An 18,154-nucleotide genomic window follows, 5' to 3' on the forward strand; every position below is an offset into this window, starting at 1 on the left:
TACCTTGTTTTGCTTTTATCTCATTTTGTTAATCACTTCCATAATGACACATTAAATGTAACAATTAAATTAAATTAATCTTCTACTTGTTTAAATTGAAACATCAAACTCACCTCCTTAATAGAAGTTTATCTCTAATGACACCAACCCTCAGGAGGCACCCTAATCGAAAGCTCTGATAATCATGATTTCACATTTCAAGATCAAGAGTCAAAAATATTGCAAGTGGCGTTAGTTATTGTGAAGCTCAAACCTTTAGGATGCATGTGGCGGACAATATCTTAATAAATTCAAATCATTACTGCCTTTGTACGTTTTCAAATAATAATGACAAGAATGACAACTTTATTAACTCTATGTTTAGCATCATTTCTTGTATCTCTTTGTTTCTCGTAATATATGGTAGGTATGGAAGTGGAATGAAGTATAATCCAACTGTTTAACATTCTTTATAGACCAAAGATTACTACAAGAAAATTGACAACCAAAATCAGATTCATCGTTTTTAAAATGCAAAATAATACTCTGGATTTTCAAACTTGGGAGTTGTAAGCTTACAGTTCAGAATTACAAGAAACTATAAATCGCTTTCATCATCAACATTGATCATCGTAGTGGTGGCAAAATCCTGTAAACATGGTAGAGATAGATCGTTAAATAAGAACGAAATAACCAACATATCTGGACCCTTAATCGGCATCCATCTCCTCAAGTGCAGCTTTAGCTGCAGCCTTTGCTTCCTCTAAAAGATTATCAGGAACCTACAAACAAGAACATAAGTATTTTAGAGTAACATTTGATATATATATATATACGTGTGTGTGTGTGTGTTAAACTAACTCCGTTGTGTCAGTCAAACTACCCTTGAAAAATGAAAGAAATAAAAGGGAATAGGTCACTTTCTACAAGGAAAATTTCACTTAGAAGGATACTAACTTACCTTCTGATGTTGGCGGTTAGACTCATCACATACCCAGCTCATTTCAAGTTCAAATGCCTTGTCTTTTGCCTCATCATGTACTCCGTAAATTCTGCTTGCAAACAAAACATGTTGTCAAAACACTGAAGGAAAAAGTATTTACCACTAAGCATTGAACCATAAAAAATTGAACAACGCACTGAAGAGTTAAATTCTAGTAGTTGATGGAATCAGCGAAAACCCTTTAGGATCGACCCATCTCCAAGAATGACTCTCGTATGGACTACAGTTCTTTAAACGAAGTTTATTGTATAGACATTGTTCTACTCGAGGAAACATGCAGAAAGCATAAATTGACGTCTTAATCTTTTGAAAATATAAACCACAGATACCAGAAATAAAAACACGTCTTCCAGACTACGACATGGAATACAAATACGATTTCAGGCAGAACTACGATTATTCTTCATAGATCACAATGACACATTTTCATATCAAACCTAAAGTGGGGGAACCACAGGGCTTCATTTGCAGTAATCGAAGGTCAAAGAACATGCTTAAGCTTAACTAGATTTGCAGGTAGTTTTCGGTGTCAAAAGAGATAAATGATCATCTGTTGACAATCAGATCAGGTTGATAAATACAATAATGTTGCAAATGATAAAATTCAATTGGAGCAATTACTTACATTTTTGCTACCTCAATAATCCCTTGTCGACAGGTCATTTCAGATAACTTTAACTTCTCAATTTCTCTGCATATCACACAAGTATTATGTCACTTAGCATAAAGAAAATTTAGTGCAAAGCAAGACAAAAGGATAATAAATTAAAACGCTAGATTACATATAAGGGAACACTTGATTGGATGACATTATCAACACTTTTAATTCTTGACTCGAACTGCATAATGTGCTACTCCCTGTGTCCTGGGTTATTACTCTTATGCCTGTACCACTAGATCATCCCCGTAGGACTGATTAAATTATGCAGAGTAGACAAGTATTGTGATAAAGCTTATGGCACCAATCAAAAGATGTTGGAGGTAAATCGCTATCTCGAACTTTCATGCCAGAGAGAAGAATATAAGACAATCGGCTTGTCCTTGCTGTAGCAGTTGACAATTCAATCCACACAATTTGTTTGTAGAAGTCAAATCTCAATCAAGATCTAAATAAGCTAACTAATGGTGTAACTCACACTTACTGATTTAATTAAATAGTTTGGATATGTGCTGTCAATTGTCATTGGATTTCTAATTTTTGAAAACCGCAGACCTATTGGCAAAGTTGGAGATTAAAAAACCAACCACCACACTATGCAGGATTGTAGGAAAAACATATCAATGTACTTAAGTGTTTTGTGTTGAAGTGAAGGAATATCATTCTACATTACCTACTATATGAATGTGATTACAGTTTATGAATTATTAGTAATTTAATTTTGAAAATTAACAGTCAACACAAATTTCATCAGTCATCACAAGAAATATATGAAAGATTTGAATCTGGAAGTTTAGATGTCGAGAACAAAACTACGCACTTACGTTTTAGCAGCTTGCCTTCCCTTTCCGATAGCAGCACCGAAGTACCTCTACAACATACACAAAATATATTCCACATATTAAATGAAAAAAATGTAATAGGACCAGATCATAGCAAGGAAATAAAACATAACCTATTTTTTATCTTGGGGATAAGTAGAAATAAATCACAAATTGTTATCGGAATTTAAGAGTAGAGTCCAGTGGAGCAAATATCTCTTGTAATTGAGAAAATGATTCAACTCACATAGGAGACACCAGAAGGCTCAACCAGGTATAGTTGAGGTCCATCTCTATCATACCCTCCAAGAATCACCCCACATCCAAAAGGCCTGTTGCAAGTACTCCAAAAGTTTCACATATATGCAAAAAAAAAGATTTTAAAAAAACAGAAATTTCTTTGATAATTTTTACAAATAAAATAATCGTCAATATACAAACGGCTGTACATACAAACCTGAGCCACCAATACAGCGTGCATAAATGCACATAACTAGCAACACGCTCTGCAAGTTCTTTCACTGGAATTGGCTCACCATATACACTGCAAATTGCAGAACCACCAACAAAAGATAGAAAGTTAGGCGTGAGTCGTGACCAACCAAGAAGAAACGAGCAGTCACTAGAAAGAGAAGGTATTTTTTCAGCACTATACAATATTTTAGGTTGAGACATAAAAAACCTTTTACACAAATAACACATCGCAGAGTATCCCATAAACGTCAAGAGCACTTTGTGAGGAGCGATATTGTTATACAGTAGAGCCTGTTTGGATTGGCTTAGTTTTTTAACTGGGAATTGAAGATCTCGAGATGTTACTCCTAACTACAAAAAGCTAGCCCAAGAAGTGACCTTACCATTCAAAGCCATCACACAATGCACAGACACTTCGCTAGGTTTTTATTCTATTTGATGCTTATTGGACGTTACTCTACGTAATTAGCACTATTGAGATACCATAGACACATAAAATACTTTCATTTGTAATTCTATTATATCCACCTACTGATTCAACAACATAATTGATGATTCCGTTCATTGATTGAAGTTATGAGCGGGAAATAAACATAATTTCTTTAGATTTTGTACATAATCATCATTAAGCTATTTCACAATGAATAAACACACCCATGAATGTTATATGTAGGAGAACCAGAGGGCAAAACAAAATTCAAACACAGAGATGTAAGTACATATATTTATAGTGTTTACAGACACGGTAGCTTTAAGCAAACCTTTCAAAGCTGGTTGCTTCAGACTTGGCTCGGGCAACAATCTGCCTCCCATCTGCAGCCAAACCTGCAACAGCCTGTATACAAAGAATAAAGCAGTATGGAGAAAGTGAATCACCATTCAAGAATGACGGAATGTGGCTACCACTTCCACCAACACGTGCTAGGTAACTTTATTTATCAACACTGTCTACGAAGGCTTTGAGAGATGGATGAAATCACCTACTCCCTCGTTTCAAAAAGAATGTCCCTATTTCCTTTTTAGTTTGTTTCAAAAAGAATGACCCCTTTCCTTTTTTTGGCAACATTTTAACTTTAACTTTCCAAGTGGCATGTTTAAGACCACAAAATTAAAGGGCATTTTGGTACATTTGACATAACTTTAATTTAGAACCACAAGATTAAAAAGCCTTCTTTCTTTTCTTAAACTCCGCTCCAAGTCAAACTAGGTCATCCTTTTTGAAACGGAGGGAGTAGCATTTTTTGCCTCAACAAGGATATGAACCTAGTTTTGACTATGATTTATGTACCTCAATCCAGAAAGGTTCTTTAGGAATTAAAAAACTCATCATACGAAAAATAAAGACAAGCCCTAAAGATGTCATTTCATCCCCACCTACCCACCCAATAAAGTCGAAGTATTACCAAAACTCAAAGTATTAGATGCTAATTAGAAGCACCATAAACAAACACAATGATAGACTATACAGAGGAGCAATACTTAAGAGCCTCGCGGAACCACATTTCTCCTGCCTCTAAGCATTGCTCAATTATACCACATCTCTGCCATTCTTGTTTATGTATATTAGAGATGACAAAGATCCTCTAGGAAAAATACCAAACTTCTATAACCTCAAGGATAAAAGAGCCAGCTTTTATACAAAGATCACACAAGTTTACCACTCCATCTAGAGACACGCAACAGCTACCACTGAAAACCTATGTAATTACAAAAACTTAGTGATAATTTCTGTAGACATGCAACAGCTAAACAAGTCTACTCCTCCATCTAAAAATCACAATTTTGATATTTCTGTCAATAGTACCATTTCTAGACAACACGTGAAGCGATTGATTTTCCATAAAAACTGAAGCAATTTTACTTTGTGATTTACTTAATATTGGTAAGAACTGAAAAGGAGAACAAACTGACCCCTTCTAAAGTTCCATTTATTTACCTCTCAATATCCCATAACTAAAAGTTCTCTAGTTTATCATAGTTTATTTTGATTCTATTTGCAAATTCATACTGCTTCTGTGACCTTGCTTACTTTAAAGCTCTGAATTTCTTCTGCTTTTTCTATTTTTTTTTTCCTTATATTAGTAAGCTCTGAATTTTCTTATGTTGAAGTTTCAATGCAAGCACCCCGATATGCACATCAATAAAAATTACTTTTATAAACTCAGTTACTTTAAAGCTCATTATGATGAGGCTTGGAGTTTACTTATATGAGCCTTCCCTGCTGAGTAGGGAGATCACAGAACTTGATAATAAAAGCTTTCTAAAACTTTGATTCCCAAGAAGATAAACATATAAAGCTCACAACTTTTTAGTTTGATATTTGAGATAACTAAATCAAAACCAGTTGCCAACCCAAAATAATGCTCCTCTAATTTAATTATTCAAAATAACTCCTTCTGTCAGATGGTACCAGAACCTAGAAACTGAGCTGGCACTAAAATCAGGAGTCAATCAACTTAGCCTCAATCCAAACTAATTAGACTCCCTTATATGAATACTATGTATTTAACTGCCACTATGAACTAATCCAAAGCTCAGATAAAGTTGAAAAGCTATGGTCGATTAACGGCCAGCAAAACATTAATGATAGTATGATACTTCCTCTAAACACTGAACGGAAACATACCATGCCGGAATGACGATGAACAGAATGAATTCGACGATTTGATCCCGGCAACATCATTTTGGAGGCTATTAGCTTCTCCACTCCCTATAATCCAATTCTCAAATCCATATTAAAAAAACCCTAACTTTAATATAGAAAAAAGAAACAGATAAATTCCAATCGACAAAAAAGGTAATAGGATCAAACCAAGACGATTCCATCCTTGCATTTGATTCCAACAACAGTACCACTGTTATCGACTGCTTTTCCGGCGTATTCGATCTGAAATACTCTGCCGTCCGGCGAGAATGTCGTCACCGATAGATCATATCCGGTTCCTATGCTACTCATATTTGCCTTTCTTCTTCTTCTTCTCTTGTACAGCTTCAGTTGAGCTCAAAGTTTTGTGCTTTGCAGCTCTCTCAAATATACAAATAAGGAGTTTTCTTTGTTCTCAAGACACACACTAGTTTTAGCCTTGATCAAAAAAGCAAAAATGACCAAATTATTCACAATATTATTTCATTTTCTTAAGAGCAACTTTCGCACAAATATAGCTTAATTATTTTCCATAGTTATAATTTAATAACTATAATTTATAGTTATCCTTGTTTTAATAAATAATTATAATTTTTGTAATGTGTTATAAGGAGGAGTGAGGCGAGCTACGAAGGTAAAAAGTGAAAGTGAGGTGAATTGTATATGTATATCGATTACACTTTGTTTGGACTTTGGATCATTGTTACCCATTACTTGTTACCTATTATTTCATAATATATTGTATTCTATTGTACTGTATTGTGTGGTAGATACAATGTTTGGCTAGACTGTATTGTTTGTTGTCGTTTAATAACTTTTTAATTGTTTGGTTTGATTGTATCGTAGTGTAGTGTAATCTATAAATTTACAAAAATATCTTTAATTATCTTAGGGTAGGATGTTTGACTAGATTTAAATAATTAAGGTAAAGAGTAAAATAGTATTTTGAAATATTATATAAAGATATAATCGGAAAAAAAGAAATTAAGTAACAATGGGAACACACCATATTGGTTGTTCCATAAAATAGGGATTTTCATTGTTACGTAACAACGAAATTTAACAATACAATACATTTTAAGTAACAATCAAAACAAACATTGTAGGTATAGTAACGATACAATACAATACAATGGATAACAATGATCCATACATAGTGTTAGATAATTGTATATTATACATATGTATTTGTAATATCTGTCAAGCGAGATTGCGAGAGGGAGGAGAGAGACGAGCGAAAGAGTGCAGAGAGTGGGAGAGAGATGAATTATATATGTATATCAGTTAGATAATTGTATATCATACATATGTTTGTATATTCTGGCGAATTATACATGTACAAAAGCGGTTAATTATACAACTCGAAGTCATGCCATGTAATTAATGTATAATATTAATCTTGAGTGATAATTATAGAAAACTATAACTATAATGAGTAATTAAGTAGTACAAGTTTGTGTAACTGCGTAATTTTCCTTTTTTTAACTTTTTGGACAAAAAAAATTAAACTGTATCTTGAGTTAACATCAAACAAACAAATCTTACTTTTTTTCCTCCCTGAAATTTCACATTACAACTATTCATTATTATTACTTTTTCCTGTTTGAACTATCATCGTCTACATTTTTACTCAAACAATAATAAAAAATTTATAAATAAAATGTGAAACTCGCAACGTAGTGATAATTTAGACTTGAACATTATCTCTTGTTCTTTGGGTCAACTTAACTCATTAAACAAGTAAATTTATGTACAAAACTCTAGTAATATATTACATCAGATAAATGACATCTGATCATTAAATTTTTTTAATGTTATTATTGTTTTTGTTATTCTAATTTTTATGTTTCAAACCACACTTACTCTTTAGAAGTTAGTAGTTTTTATTTTACTTTCTTTTTGAAGCATAGTTTCACACCAACAGGTGTTTGTGTCAATTGTGAGGTTTGCTTCATCTTTGCAACATCTCCTGATGAAAGCAATGGTAACCATTTCATTGAAGTTCACTAATGGTTGAGCTGGTGATGAGGCTGAATTTGCGCAGTTTGCATAAGAAACAGGTAACAATTTTCTATCTGTAAATTGTATAAACGATTAAAGAGCTTCTCTAAAACAACATACCAAGTGTAATCTCACAAAAGAGTCTGTTACCTGTTGAATGTCTGCGATTTCACTCCTTCTGTTCATCATTGTCTAATATAAGAGTGTGCTTTGTTTTTTGGACAATTTACCATATGCTACAGTTGCAGCTTCAGCTGCACATCTCTCAATAAGTAGGTGACTTATATGTGCTAGAAATAAGTTTGCTGTGTATTTAGTCTATTTGCAGATCATTATGAATTTCAACCGAGACCAGTGAAGATGAAAACGTTCAATGATGTACTCACAAGAAATTCATTCTAGATTATCAAGATAATACAAGGGAGTGTGTCCTCTATGCAGGAAACTGTTACTTGAATACACTATATAACTTACAACAATGAACATGCACCTCTATGTGAAAACAACCGAGATTCTGTTTCTCGTGACAAGGAAATTAGTAGGTAAGTTGTGGTTCAAACTCAGCAAAATCAACCGAACCTGACTCAATAGGTTTCATGAGATACGCAGCCAATAACTCAGAAGCCAAAGCTGCAATCAGAGGGATCTTTTTGAAATTCTTCACCAGTGGAATCTCATCACTCTCACTAACAGCAATTAGTTTGGTGTTAATCTCCACCATCCTGTCCAACTTCCTCTTGAATTCTGGGTTCTCAACATCAAGGACAGCAGGGAAAATCCTTGCAGTTGTGCGGTTTGTCTGAATGAGATAAGATTTTTAGAAAGGTTAGTGAATATGATCAAGCAAATATATTTATGTCAGAAACCAATAGCTTTTAACAATTTACAAGGTAAACTGAGGTACCAATAGCAGGTACTACTTAACATGAATGAGGTACATATACAAATGTGTGGATAATTCGTGTCAGTAACATACAAAAAATGTCTCTCTTCCCACAGGTGAACAGGGTATTCAAAAAAAATTGTCAGAACATCTGTTCATTAAGACAACCTCACACTTATGACACACAACCTTGTAAGCAGTATAGAACTTAAGATGCTAGGCAGGCTAATGAAAACGGAATCTCGCTCAATTTTGTTACAAAGAACTGCGATTGAAATTGAATTGCAATATCTACGGCATGCTAATCAAGCAACGGTAAAGGAAGAGTAAGATAACAGCCAATTGATCACCTCAATGATGACATGCATGTCAAATTCTTTGGTGTTAAGCCCAATGCCTTCGTAAAAATCTGTTCTTTGGCAATCATTCAAGTACATAGTCACATAAACCTGCATTTCGGTAAGCATACGATTATTATCAAAACTATGTAGGAGGCAATGTAAAAAGCCTTTCAAGTTGGCTTAACATAATGAAACGATACTTCAAATGCAGGTGGTTCATTACCGAAAGGCAGAAGAAGCGAGACCACAGCTTTGCCTTCCAGTCATTGAGAAACTGAGGCTGGGCTTTCATCAAAGCAGAGAAGAAATCACCATGGCGGTTCTCATCTTGGCACCAGTTCTCGAAGTATTTGAAAATCGGATAACATATAAACTTGGGATTGGTCTTGAGATGCCTGTATATGGTAATGTACCTCCAGTATCCAATTTTCTCAGACAAGTAAGTTGCATAGAAGATGAACTTTGGTTTGAAGAAAGTGTATTTTCTTGCTTTGGTCAAGAACCCCAAGTCCAACGCCAAATTGAAGTCAGATAAACCCTTGTTCAAAAACCTGCAAATTCCAACCAGCCAAACCTTCTCATTACTCGTAAGGTCTAAATGAGTTTTCCTTAGGGAAATGCATGTCTAATCAAGCATGACCAAAGATAGTAAAATATGAGCTTACCCAGCATGGCGAGCTTCATCCCTAGACATGAGGGAGAAAATCTCTGCAACAACAGGATTAGTTTTCTGCAGACATAATTCAAATGTTAGTTAGTGATAGTAACAAAAGTGTGACTATTCAACATTCAAAAATTTCTTCAACTATCCACCTCTCTAAACTTGTAGGACCATGATCTAAGTCTCGATTGTGAATATTGAACACAACACTATAGAAGTGAACTTTGTCAATAGAGTAAAAAGCACAAACCTTTTGTCCCTTTTTCTTTACTACTTCTACGTTTCAATTTGTTTGTCTGGTTTTTTCACTTAAATTTTTTGAATCTCGTGGTCTTAACTAAAGATACCTAGGAAGACACATTTTTTTAAAACGGACTAAAAATGGCTACACAGCAATATAATCAAACTATAACTTAAAAGTGGCTGCACAGCACTATAATCTACAAATTAGAAAAAGATTCAAACTTTACTTCAATAGAAGCCAAATATAACCTAGACAAGCTTAACTCAAATAAAGAAAATTACTACTATCAGATTTTCACAAAAGGTAAAACAGAAAAACTATAACAAACTAGATAATAAAAATCTAATAGCACACTCACTAAGCTAATTCATCATATAGCTTAATTAATTATGCTAATTTCAGAACAAAAAATTCTCAATAAATATATACCTTGAGCCTCCTTCCAAGTTCCTTGTAGAGAAGGAAACCAGAGAACTCAGCAGTGCAAGATCTCTCCAAGAATTCAACAAAGATTTGTCTTAAAGGTCCCTGAATTTTATCAGCAGCTTCTTTAAACTCCTTGTTCCTAACAAAATGAGTCTGGTTGTAATCAGTTTTGAATTCCTGCAAAAGGGCTTCAAACTCAGCCTCATTCAGGTTCTTGTTGATCTCAGTGTTGAAAAGGGTCTCCATTTCATCAAAATCAGTAGTGTAAAATCTTGGTGTCAAAAGGGACTCTTTGATTCCTTGTTTCTGAGGTTTCTTGGAGGGCTTTGAAGTTGGTGGGGTGGTAGTGGCGGCTGACATTCTAACTGTGAACGGCAGTCTGCGACTGCTCAGCCGTGCAGTGGTGGTGTTGATGGTGTTGAATTTGGTTATGGGTTTTACTAATGCCATTTCTGCTGCCATTTTTTCCAAGAACTTCAGCAGAAAGATTGGTTCTTTGAAGCTAAGGGGAATTGGGATATATGAATCTTAAATGATAGTGATGGAACCTAATCTCATCCAATGAAATCTTGTGGGTTATGTGGGTTTCTGACACGTGGCATGCTACGATGGGTCAGCTTGATTACAATGATAGCTTAATAAAGTTTGTATCTTTGTGTCATTTGGGAAGTAGTAGTAATTGTGGTCTGTGTTTCTCCATGTAAATTTCTCAAGATATCAACCTAGTATTAATGGTTGAAATTCTTCTATTTGATTAGAATGTACTATATGAATTTCTTTCGTATGGTCTATTTGATTGGATTATATTCACCACAGGATTCGACAAAATTCAATAGCTAAACTATAATTAGTAAACTCAATAGTTTTAACCCAAACTCCACTTTAAGCCCTTTATTAGGTAATTTAAGAGAGACTACTTTCTCTGTAAATTGATGAAACATACTATAACAATTTTTAGTTTTTCTGTCATCATTTATAGTAACTTTCCACCTTTAGTTATTGTTTGTTCTTATCTTGATTTGGTTCCATAGCAAAACTAGACCAGATGGATCAAATTTATACCAAAAACAAAAGGGAGAAGAATACTCAAACTCCTTTGGTATTTATCATGAGACCAATTCAAAAAAGAAAATTAAACAAACCATACCAATAGAAAACAAATCAGGGATAAGAAGCTGCAAAAATCAAATTTACAGAAAAGAATCTATCTATTTGTTTATCCAATAAATTTTCTATCAAACCAGAAGCTTCACATGATACATAAACTATGCACACTGACTTTGTAAGAGAATGAAAAAAGACTTGGATGGAATTGGACAAAAGGATGAACAAAGAAAGGAGCTACTGATCAATCTATCTACAATGTTGAACTCCAACATGATCTGCTCTCATCTCAAGCAAGACCCTGCATTATTTCAAACATAATTTTTTCCATATGTTGCTGATCTTGAACATGATAATTTGAAAAGCCGCGAATCTTGGTCAAGTGTTCCCAAGCTGCCACTAGGTAAACACAAAAGACTCAAGGGAGAGTTCCTTATAATGTGTATGCTATACCTGAAACAAAATTGGTAATGTCATTTTGATTGAACAACAAAAGATCCAGCAGTCTCTGCTGACAATTTTTACTGTTGAATAAAACTTTATCACAAAAGAGAAAATGATAGCACAATAATGCCATTAAGCTTTAAATAACTAAACGATATAACACATTGTTCTTTTAACATGCTCAAACACATTAAAGCATAGTATATGCAGCTATGCACATTATCCAAGGGGGAAAGAGGACTGCTCTCTCTCTCTCTCTCGTCTCCCCCGTGCATATGTAAACAGATGGATATAAACCTCATTGTTCATAAAAAAGAAACCACGAAAATGGGCTCAGTCCATTTTTGTTTGTTATGTTTCAGAAGAAGGAATAACTTTGTCTAATTGGATCTTGATCAGCCAACAAAATCACTAATTGGATAATACCAGAGAACCGCTAAAACGGTTTGAAAGTTCCATTAGTTGCACTTCCCTTACCATTCCTGAACCTTCTGGTTGAGTATAAATCTTGAAGTAAAACATAAATGAAGCCAAATGCTCTTATGGAATCAGGGCAAATTTTAATCCCCTTGAAAATTGTACCACATAGATAGGGTAAATTTTTTTATTTTTTTTGTGCATATGTAGAAATTTTTGAATCCCCCTTGACATGAGAGAAGTACAAGTTCAAGTTTCAAGAGCGACATTTTTTAAAATCATTTATCAGATTTCTTGGCTGCGGTATGTGTGTCTAATTCACAGTTTGGTTCGTGTTATCAACTACATTCAAGAGAGTAACAAACTAACAATGTATATGGTTTTAGCATTACTATGCATAAAACTAGAGTACTGACAGACTTAAAGAAAATAAGCAGTGAAAGAAAAGGTACCTTTGGGCTACGATCATTTATTGGTGTCATATACAGAGCCGAGCTACTTACTTCTTCTGAGTTCTCTTCTACATTAGATGCACTTCCTAGAGTGGAGCTCTTTACACTTTCTTTTTCTTGTTCAAGTGAAAACCAGAAAGGTTCATAATCAGTTCTCCCACCTTCATCCTTGTTTTTGAAATTTTTCTCCATGCTATCGCCATTCATATTCTGCGAAATTTCTGCCTGTGCAGTTCCTTTATCTTCTGCAAAGTTATCTCCCACCTCAGTATCAATTGTCTCCTTTAAGCTGGTGATGCTCCGCATTTGCTCACCAGAATCAGAATAAGCATCTCTGGTCCATTCCCTGCTTTTTAAAGTATCATCTATCTCCTCATATTCCAAATTCCGCAAAATTTCAGGAAGTGATAGGCCACTATCCTCTGGAAACATTGTTCCCATCTCAATATCTATCTTCTCTTTTGAGCTATGGATATTTCCCACAAAGTTGGAAGTTGTTGGCTCAACCATTACAATGTCATTTTCTTTAAAAACTGCTCGAAAATTATTCAAGGAGGGTGGGATCTTGGAAAAGAAAACTTCTTTGATATTTTCAATTGACCCCCTATTATAGGGATTCTCCTTCTTATCATATCGATACCTGAAGTTCTCATAAGTAGTCTGCAAAAAACAACAAAAATGGGAAACAGAAAAAAAAATATGGTTATGTAAGAATATGAAGCAACACATCAGAGTGAAATTTCAAGCTGGTAAATATAGAGAACTGTAAGCGAACATTTAATCATAGGTGCATATCTTAATGCATCTATATAGAAGGACAAGGGGAGTGGCGGCAGAGGAATCAAAACTAGGGGAAATGAGATTTGAACTTCAGATGATGCAGGTCATAAATGGATCTTAATTGGCTTTTCAGAATAATATGGCCAGCAAGGCAGAAGGAACATTAGTAATGAACCTCATGAGTGAAGTTTAAAAATTAGTCCATGGAACAACTCAATATATGCAGTATGTTATACAAATCACCAGAGTATTAGAGCCACTACACTGGGATTTCTCATAATTGTCAAAGCAATTTTTAGATTATTTTCTGCAGAGTAAGAAAAATAATGGAAGTGGACCCTCAGTAAACTTCCCTGACCTTTTCTGATGGGGGAGCGGGATTTATCTAATAAACTCTATAATAACATCAGATCCATCTCATAGCCTGATATTTGAGAACTCAATCCTTGGAAGTCAACATTCAAAGAAACAAAACTTTGACGAACAACAGGAGTAAAAAAGTTGAGAGAAAACATTGGTTCCAATTAAACATCAAAATAAACTTTAAGTTGTCAATATTAATAGATGCCAGCAAAAATTATTAATCTAAGTGCTTTTACATATAATTACTCTAAGTATTTGAAGATGTCAGCAGGTTCACTTTCACATATTATTCATTTACTCTAAAGGACAAGGCATCTAAAGTTTTCTAGAAAATCCTCCATAAAATCCTGAAAGAAAGATCACACAAAGAACTAATAAACCGATTAAGTGTGACACAAAAGGAGAACCTCCAAGAATTTTCTACATAGAAAAGGAAAGAGAACAAGATGGACTGTGATCCAGAGGTTTCATGTCAAAACAAAGCACAGAAATCCAGAAAGATGTTTTAAATGGATAACAAATAAAAGTTGGTTCTTATGTGTTCTAATATCCTAGCAGCTAGATATTCCTGCCACTTAGAATAGTTAATAGTTAATACTTAATACTGCAAGGTATATTTTAACTATGAACCAGGCACACATACAATATACTCCAATGAAAACCATAAGACATGATTCACCATAGAAAATATGCAATTTTAAGTTGGACTTCCTAAATATGCCAATTCATCATAAAACAACTCATATTGCAGATGAAATTACAGAAGAACCATAACTAATTTTGTTAGTAGACATCTTAGTCAGAGATTTCACCTGGTTAGTGCTAATCAGGTAAAAATGGAAAATAGTAAGGCCACCAACAAACCAAACAGCAATGAAGCAGTATATAATGAGAACATCTGACAAGATATCTTGTGAAATAGCTCTCCATAAGTTGCCGCCACGATGAAGGATATTGACCAAGGATATGACAAAGACATATATGCATAATATAGTTGATGTAGATATGAACAAGTAGAAGAATCTGTAATTCCGCTGCAACCAAGTGAGAAATAGAAAAAGTCTCAGAAAACAAAAGAAAAGGTGTAATGATGTCATAATATCTCATGTAAAGTGATATCCAGTATCCTACTGCCTCTAGTTCTTTATGATCTTGAACAACAGAAGTAACTTCATTTATCTGAGGACATAATTTGCATGACAAGTTATACACCCCCAAGTGATAGAGAAGAAGATTAGAAGAATCATACATTTTTGTTTGGACTATCAATAAATCATTTACAACAGAAAATGAAAGGAAATCAATTATATTAATATTTCAAGTTCAGAGACAGAGAACTACATTTAACCCTTTTTATTCTTTCTCCTATTCTTTAACCTCTCCCTCTTACAACCCATACTCTAGCAAAGAATATCGTATTTCTCATGCATTCACTAAGATATAACCATTACTCTGCACATATTCCTCACCATCAATGAATTTGTTCTTTCTCATCCAACAAGATTCTGCAACGAATGGCTTTTAGAATTATACTTCATAGGGCTGATTCACATCTCATGCCAAAATCTTATATCAGTTCATATGGCTGATTAGCATTTAATGTCAAACAAATATATGAGTACTCCACTTATCCATATTATATGGCTTTCCCTGATAATCTACACAAATTATTAAGTACAACTCCAGAACTAGGTTCTTGGGAAAAAGACTATAGCTGGATGGTGTGGAAAAACTAAATTAACTTTGGCTAGCATGAGCTTTTACTTTCACTATGCAGGGATACATTTGTTTCATTTCACAATGCTTGCATCATTTCAACTTAGATATAACCATCATCTTCCACACACAAGTAGATTGTTTATTAACTGGTAAGAGGAAACAATCCAAATCGTTCAAGTTCGCTCAAAAAATACATAGTCAGCAATACTTACAAGCCCAATGCATTGGCCAACCCAGGGACAGTGATGATCAAATCTTTGAACACAATTGTTGCAGATCGAACAATGAGAGGAACGAGGAGGCCGGTACAGCAAACATGTATCACAGTACTTGACTTTAACTGTGTGTCCATTCACGATTACATCTTTTGCTCGTGGAAGTTTCAAATGAGGAGTTCTACCGTTGACCCACTCCATGGAAGGGGTATGTATATCAAATGTTTCGTCAGATTCAGGAGGAGTTATGTTTCGTGGGACAATTCCAGGATCTCTACTAGATGTTAAAAAGAGAAAAACAATATCCTGCACATGATATAAAAGAATTTGTGAACTGTTTTCACATTCAAGTCAAATTAGTCAGCTGCAGATTATAAACTCACTCACAACTAACTAGAGAAAGTTCATCAGCTTTCTGCTATGTAGGTGATTATTCAATTGACTTTTGTTACACAAAATTTTGAACACTTACTTTGAAATGAGAAAGAGAAAAGAAAGCAGTGAGAGGAGAAAGACAGCTGAAACTAAAAAAATTGCACATGACAGAACAAGTTTTAGCCCTATTCATGTAGTTTATTGTCTATCTTAGTTATTGGCTTTTGATACCTGATACAATCCATTATTTATTTTATTTCGGTTAACGCACTATTTTTTTGTCGTTATTTTTTTTTCTGAATGCTCTGTAATGTTTTCCTTATTAGTTGTCATGTTTTCTTCACTTCCTTATTTTCTTTTTCGTAACTGCTTTGAATTGCTGCACTTGAGCCAAGAGTCTTTTGAAAACAAGCCTCTTCACCTTCATGAAGTAGGGGTAAGGTTTGCATACACTCTACCCTCCCTAAACAACACCTGTGGGATTACATTGGGTATGTTGATGCTGTAGACAGAAAAAAGAGAATGGAACATTACAAGGCACTGACTGTCACAGCAAAAAGTGTTGTCCTCCTTTGTTTCGCCCCCATCTTTCTATGGGAGATAAAGACTAATCACATCATAAACAATGTTTACTACTCCCTAAATAAGGTAGTTTCAATTGCAAAAGCAGATCAAATACAGAGTCATTCATTTTTTCATGGTAATGAAACCATATGATCCTACTGATATATTTCTTATTATGTCACCATCATACTATTTAACACCAAGATAGGCTAAAAGAGGAGATAGAAGAATGCAGAATCACCCATGTCGGCTAATTTTAACAATGATAAAGAAACTCCATACCATAATAGTAAGAACTGCTCCAATTACAAGTATAGGATACCAAGGACCAGCATCTTTGTGCTCTCTGATACGATGTCTGATTACACAAGAGACTTTTATACAAAAAGCAAGTGCTGGGCCAGCAATCAAAAGTGTTGATAGAAACAATGATGACACATCCGGACCGAAGATCAATCTTCCTCCCAATAAGAATTTCTGGAAACATTCAACAACACAAAATGAAAGTAAAAGACATGGAACAGAAAGGTCTGAAATTATGCAGACTCTATATTGCAAAATATTGTTACTGTGAATCTAAGAAAAGTTTGACCATATGAAACAAGCAGATCAACAATATAGAAAATTCTGTTATATCTTATGAACAAGCAGTATAAGAATATAAGGATATCAGCACCTTCAAGTTCAAATATGTAGAAAGTACACAGTTTTAAGTAAGAATTGCTACTATCAAGGCCTTAACTTTAACCTCAAATCACTCTTACATCAGACATAGCAAAGATAAGAAACAGAAAAACAGAAGTCACCAAAATTAGCCAGTCCATGCTGTCTAAACACTTGATTTCAGCAAGAAAACTACTTATTCAAATTCAAACATGACTAAAATACTAAGCTAAACACAATCTCTTCAATTCCAAAAAAAAAAAAAAAAAACTCACATGGCTCTGACAATATCAAACTTATTTTATTAGTTTCACATGGTACACTGAAAATCATAATAGCAGCAGAATCATAGAAGAGACACTTACATTACTACCCTTCCAAACCTGATAAAGCTTCAGAGGTTTATGTTTCTCACGAACCATAACTCTGAAAATTTGAAATGAAACAAAAACAACCCAAAAATTCCAACTTTCCAATCCCAAATAAGAATCAAAATCCTCCCCTTCTCTTCCTATTAAACAACTTCCAACATCCCTTATAAAGAAAAAAGTCCAAATACAGAAAAAGATTGTCTTTTTCTCAAAAAAAAATCAAGAAAATCCCCAATTCAAAGAGTTTAAAGAAATGGGGTTTGGAGAACAAAAGGGAGAGAAAAAGAAGTCTTTTTGTTGTTGGGAACGAAGTGGTGATCAAGAACTAGCTGCCTTTGTTGTTATTGTTTGTCTCAAGACGGATTTACCCAGAATGGATTTTCCCCTATCTCTAATTTTCTCTCTCCCCCTTTTCTCTCTCTCCAACAATATTCTATCGTATAATTTAATAGTTATGATCTCATAAAATTATATCGCGATAGAGTTACTATAATTAATCTACCTCGTAAGTTAGGTGGCATTTGATAACTTCGGTAACTAGTGAAAATATAT

At 34.2% G+C, this 18,154-nt stretch overlaps 3 protein-coding genes across 3 annotated transcripts; all 3 read right to left on the bottom strand.

Moving 5' to 3' along the window:
* Positions 1-427: 427 nt before the first annotated feature.
* On the bottom strand, positions 428-6,111 carry LOC101256141 (proteasome subunit alpha type-3). Its single transcript, XM_004249049.5, has 9 exons — positions 5,748-6,111; positions 5,562-5,645; positions 3,697-3,770; positions 2,919-3,005; positions 2,709-2,793; positions 2,465-2,511; positions 1,608-1,673; positions 941-1,031; positions 428-761 (listed from the first exon to the last, which is right to left on the bottom strand). The coding sequence occupies exons 1-9, from the start codon at positions 5,889-5,891 to the stop codon at positions 690-692; spliced, it is 750 nt and encodes a 249-aa protein (XP_004249097.1). The 5' UTR covers positions 5,892-6,111; the 3' UTR covers positions 428-689.
* Positions 6,112-7,937: 1,826 nt separating this feature from the next.
* LOC101257518 (putative magnesium-protoporphyrin monomethyl ester cyclase) lies at positions 7,938-10,626 on the bottom strand. Its single transcript, NM_001345839.1, has 5 exons — positions 10,139-10,626; positions 9,470-9,534; positions 9,028-9,355; positions 8,814-8,912; positions 7,938-8,379 (listed from the first exon to the last, which is right to left on the bottom strand). The coding sequence occupies exons 1-5, from the start codon at positions 10,595-10,597 to the stop codon at positions 8,116-8,118; spliced, it is 1,215 nt and encodes a 404-aa protein (NP_001332768.1). The 5' UTR covers positions 10,598-10,626; the 3' UTR covers positions 7,938-8,115.
* A 592-nt stretch (positions 10,627-11,218) lies between these two features.
* On the bottom strand, positions 11,219-18,154 carry LOC101257818 (probable protein S-acyltransferase 1). Its single transcript, XM_004249052.4, has 6 exons — positions 17,597-18,154; positions 16,851-17,045; positions 15,627-15,935; positions 14,508-14,729; positions 12,553-13,212; positions 11,219-11,692 (listed from the first exon to the last, which is right to left on the bottom strand). The coding sequence occupies exons 1-6, from the start codon at positions 17,651-17,653 to the stop codon at positions 11,687-11,689; spliced, it is 1,449 nt and encodes a 482-aa protein (XP_004249100.1). The 5' UTR covers positions 17,654-18,154; the 3' UTR covers positions 11,219-11,686.

Source organism: Solanum lycopersicum, chromosome 10 (genome assembly GCF_036512215.1).
Source record: "Solanum lycopersicum chromosome 10, SLM_r2.1".
In the NCBI taxonomy this organism is placed as follows: domain Eukaryota; kingdom Viridiplantae; phylum Streptophyta; class Magnoliopsida; order Solanales; family Solanaceae; genus Solanum; species Solanum lycopersicum.

What these genes read in the sequence shown, in the direction of transcription:
- LOC101257818 (XM_004249052.4), bottom strand. Translation starts at nt 17,653, where the DNA reads ATGGTTCGTGAGAAACATAAACCTCTGAAGCTTTATCAGGTTTGGAAG. An exon ending in TTGGCCAATGCATTGGGCTT is followed by an intron (nt 14,730 to 15,626) that starts GTAAGTATTGCT and finishes ACTTGGTTGCAG; the next exon opens with CGGAATTACAGATTCTTCTA. An exon ending in ACCTGATTAGCACTAACCAG is followed by an intron (nt 13,213 to 14,507) that starts GTGAAATCTCTG and finishes TGTTTTTTGCAG; the next exon opens with ACTACTTATGAGAACTTCAG.
- LOC101257518 (NM_001345839.1), bottom strand. Translation starts at nt 10,597, where the DNA reads ATGGCAGCAGAAATGGCATTAGTAAAACCCATAACCAAATTCAACACC. An exon ending in CTCGCTTCTTCTGCCTTTCG is followed by an intron (nt 8,913 to 9,027) that starts GTAATGAACCAC and finishes ACCGAAATGCAG; the next exon opens with GTTTATGTGACTATGTACTT. An exon ending in ACATGCATGTCATCATTGAG is followed by an intron (nt 8,380 to 8,813) that starts GTGATCAATTGG and finishes TATCTCATTCAG; the next exon opens with ACAAACCGCACAACTGCAAG.
- LOC101256141 (XM_004249049.5), bottom strand. Translation starts at nt 5,891, where the DNA reads ATGAGTAGCATAGGAACCGGATATGATCTATCGGTGACGACATTCTCG. An exon ending in ACGCTGTATTGGTGGCTCAG is followed by an intron (nt 2,794 to 2,918) that starts GTTTGTATGTAC and finishes TACTTGCAACAG; the next exon opens with GCCTTTTGGATGTGGGGTGA. An exon ending in AGCCTTCTGGTGTCTCCTAT is followed by an intron (nt 2,512 to 2,708) that starts GTGAGTTGAATC and finishes TGTATGTTGTAG; the next exon opens with AGGTACTTCGGTGCTGCTAT.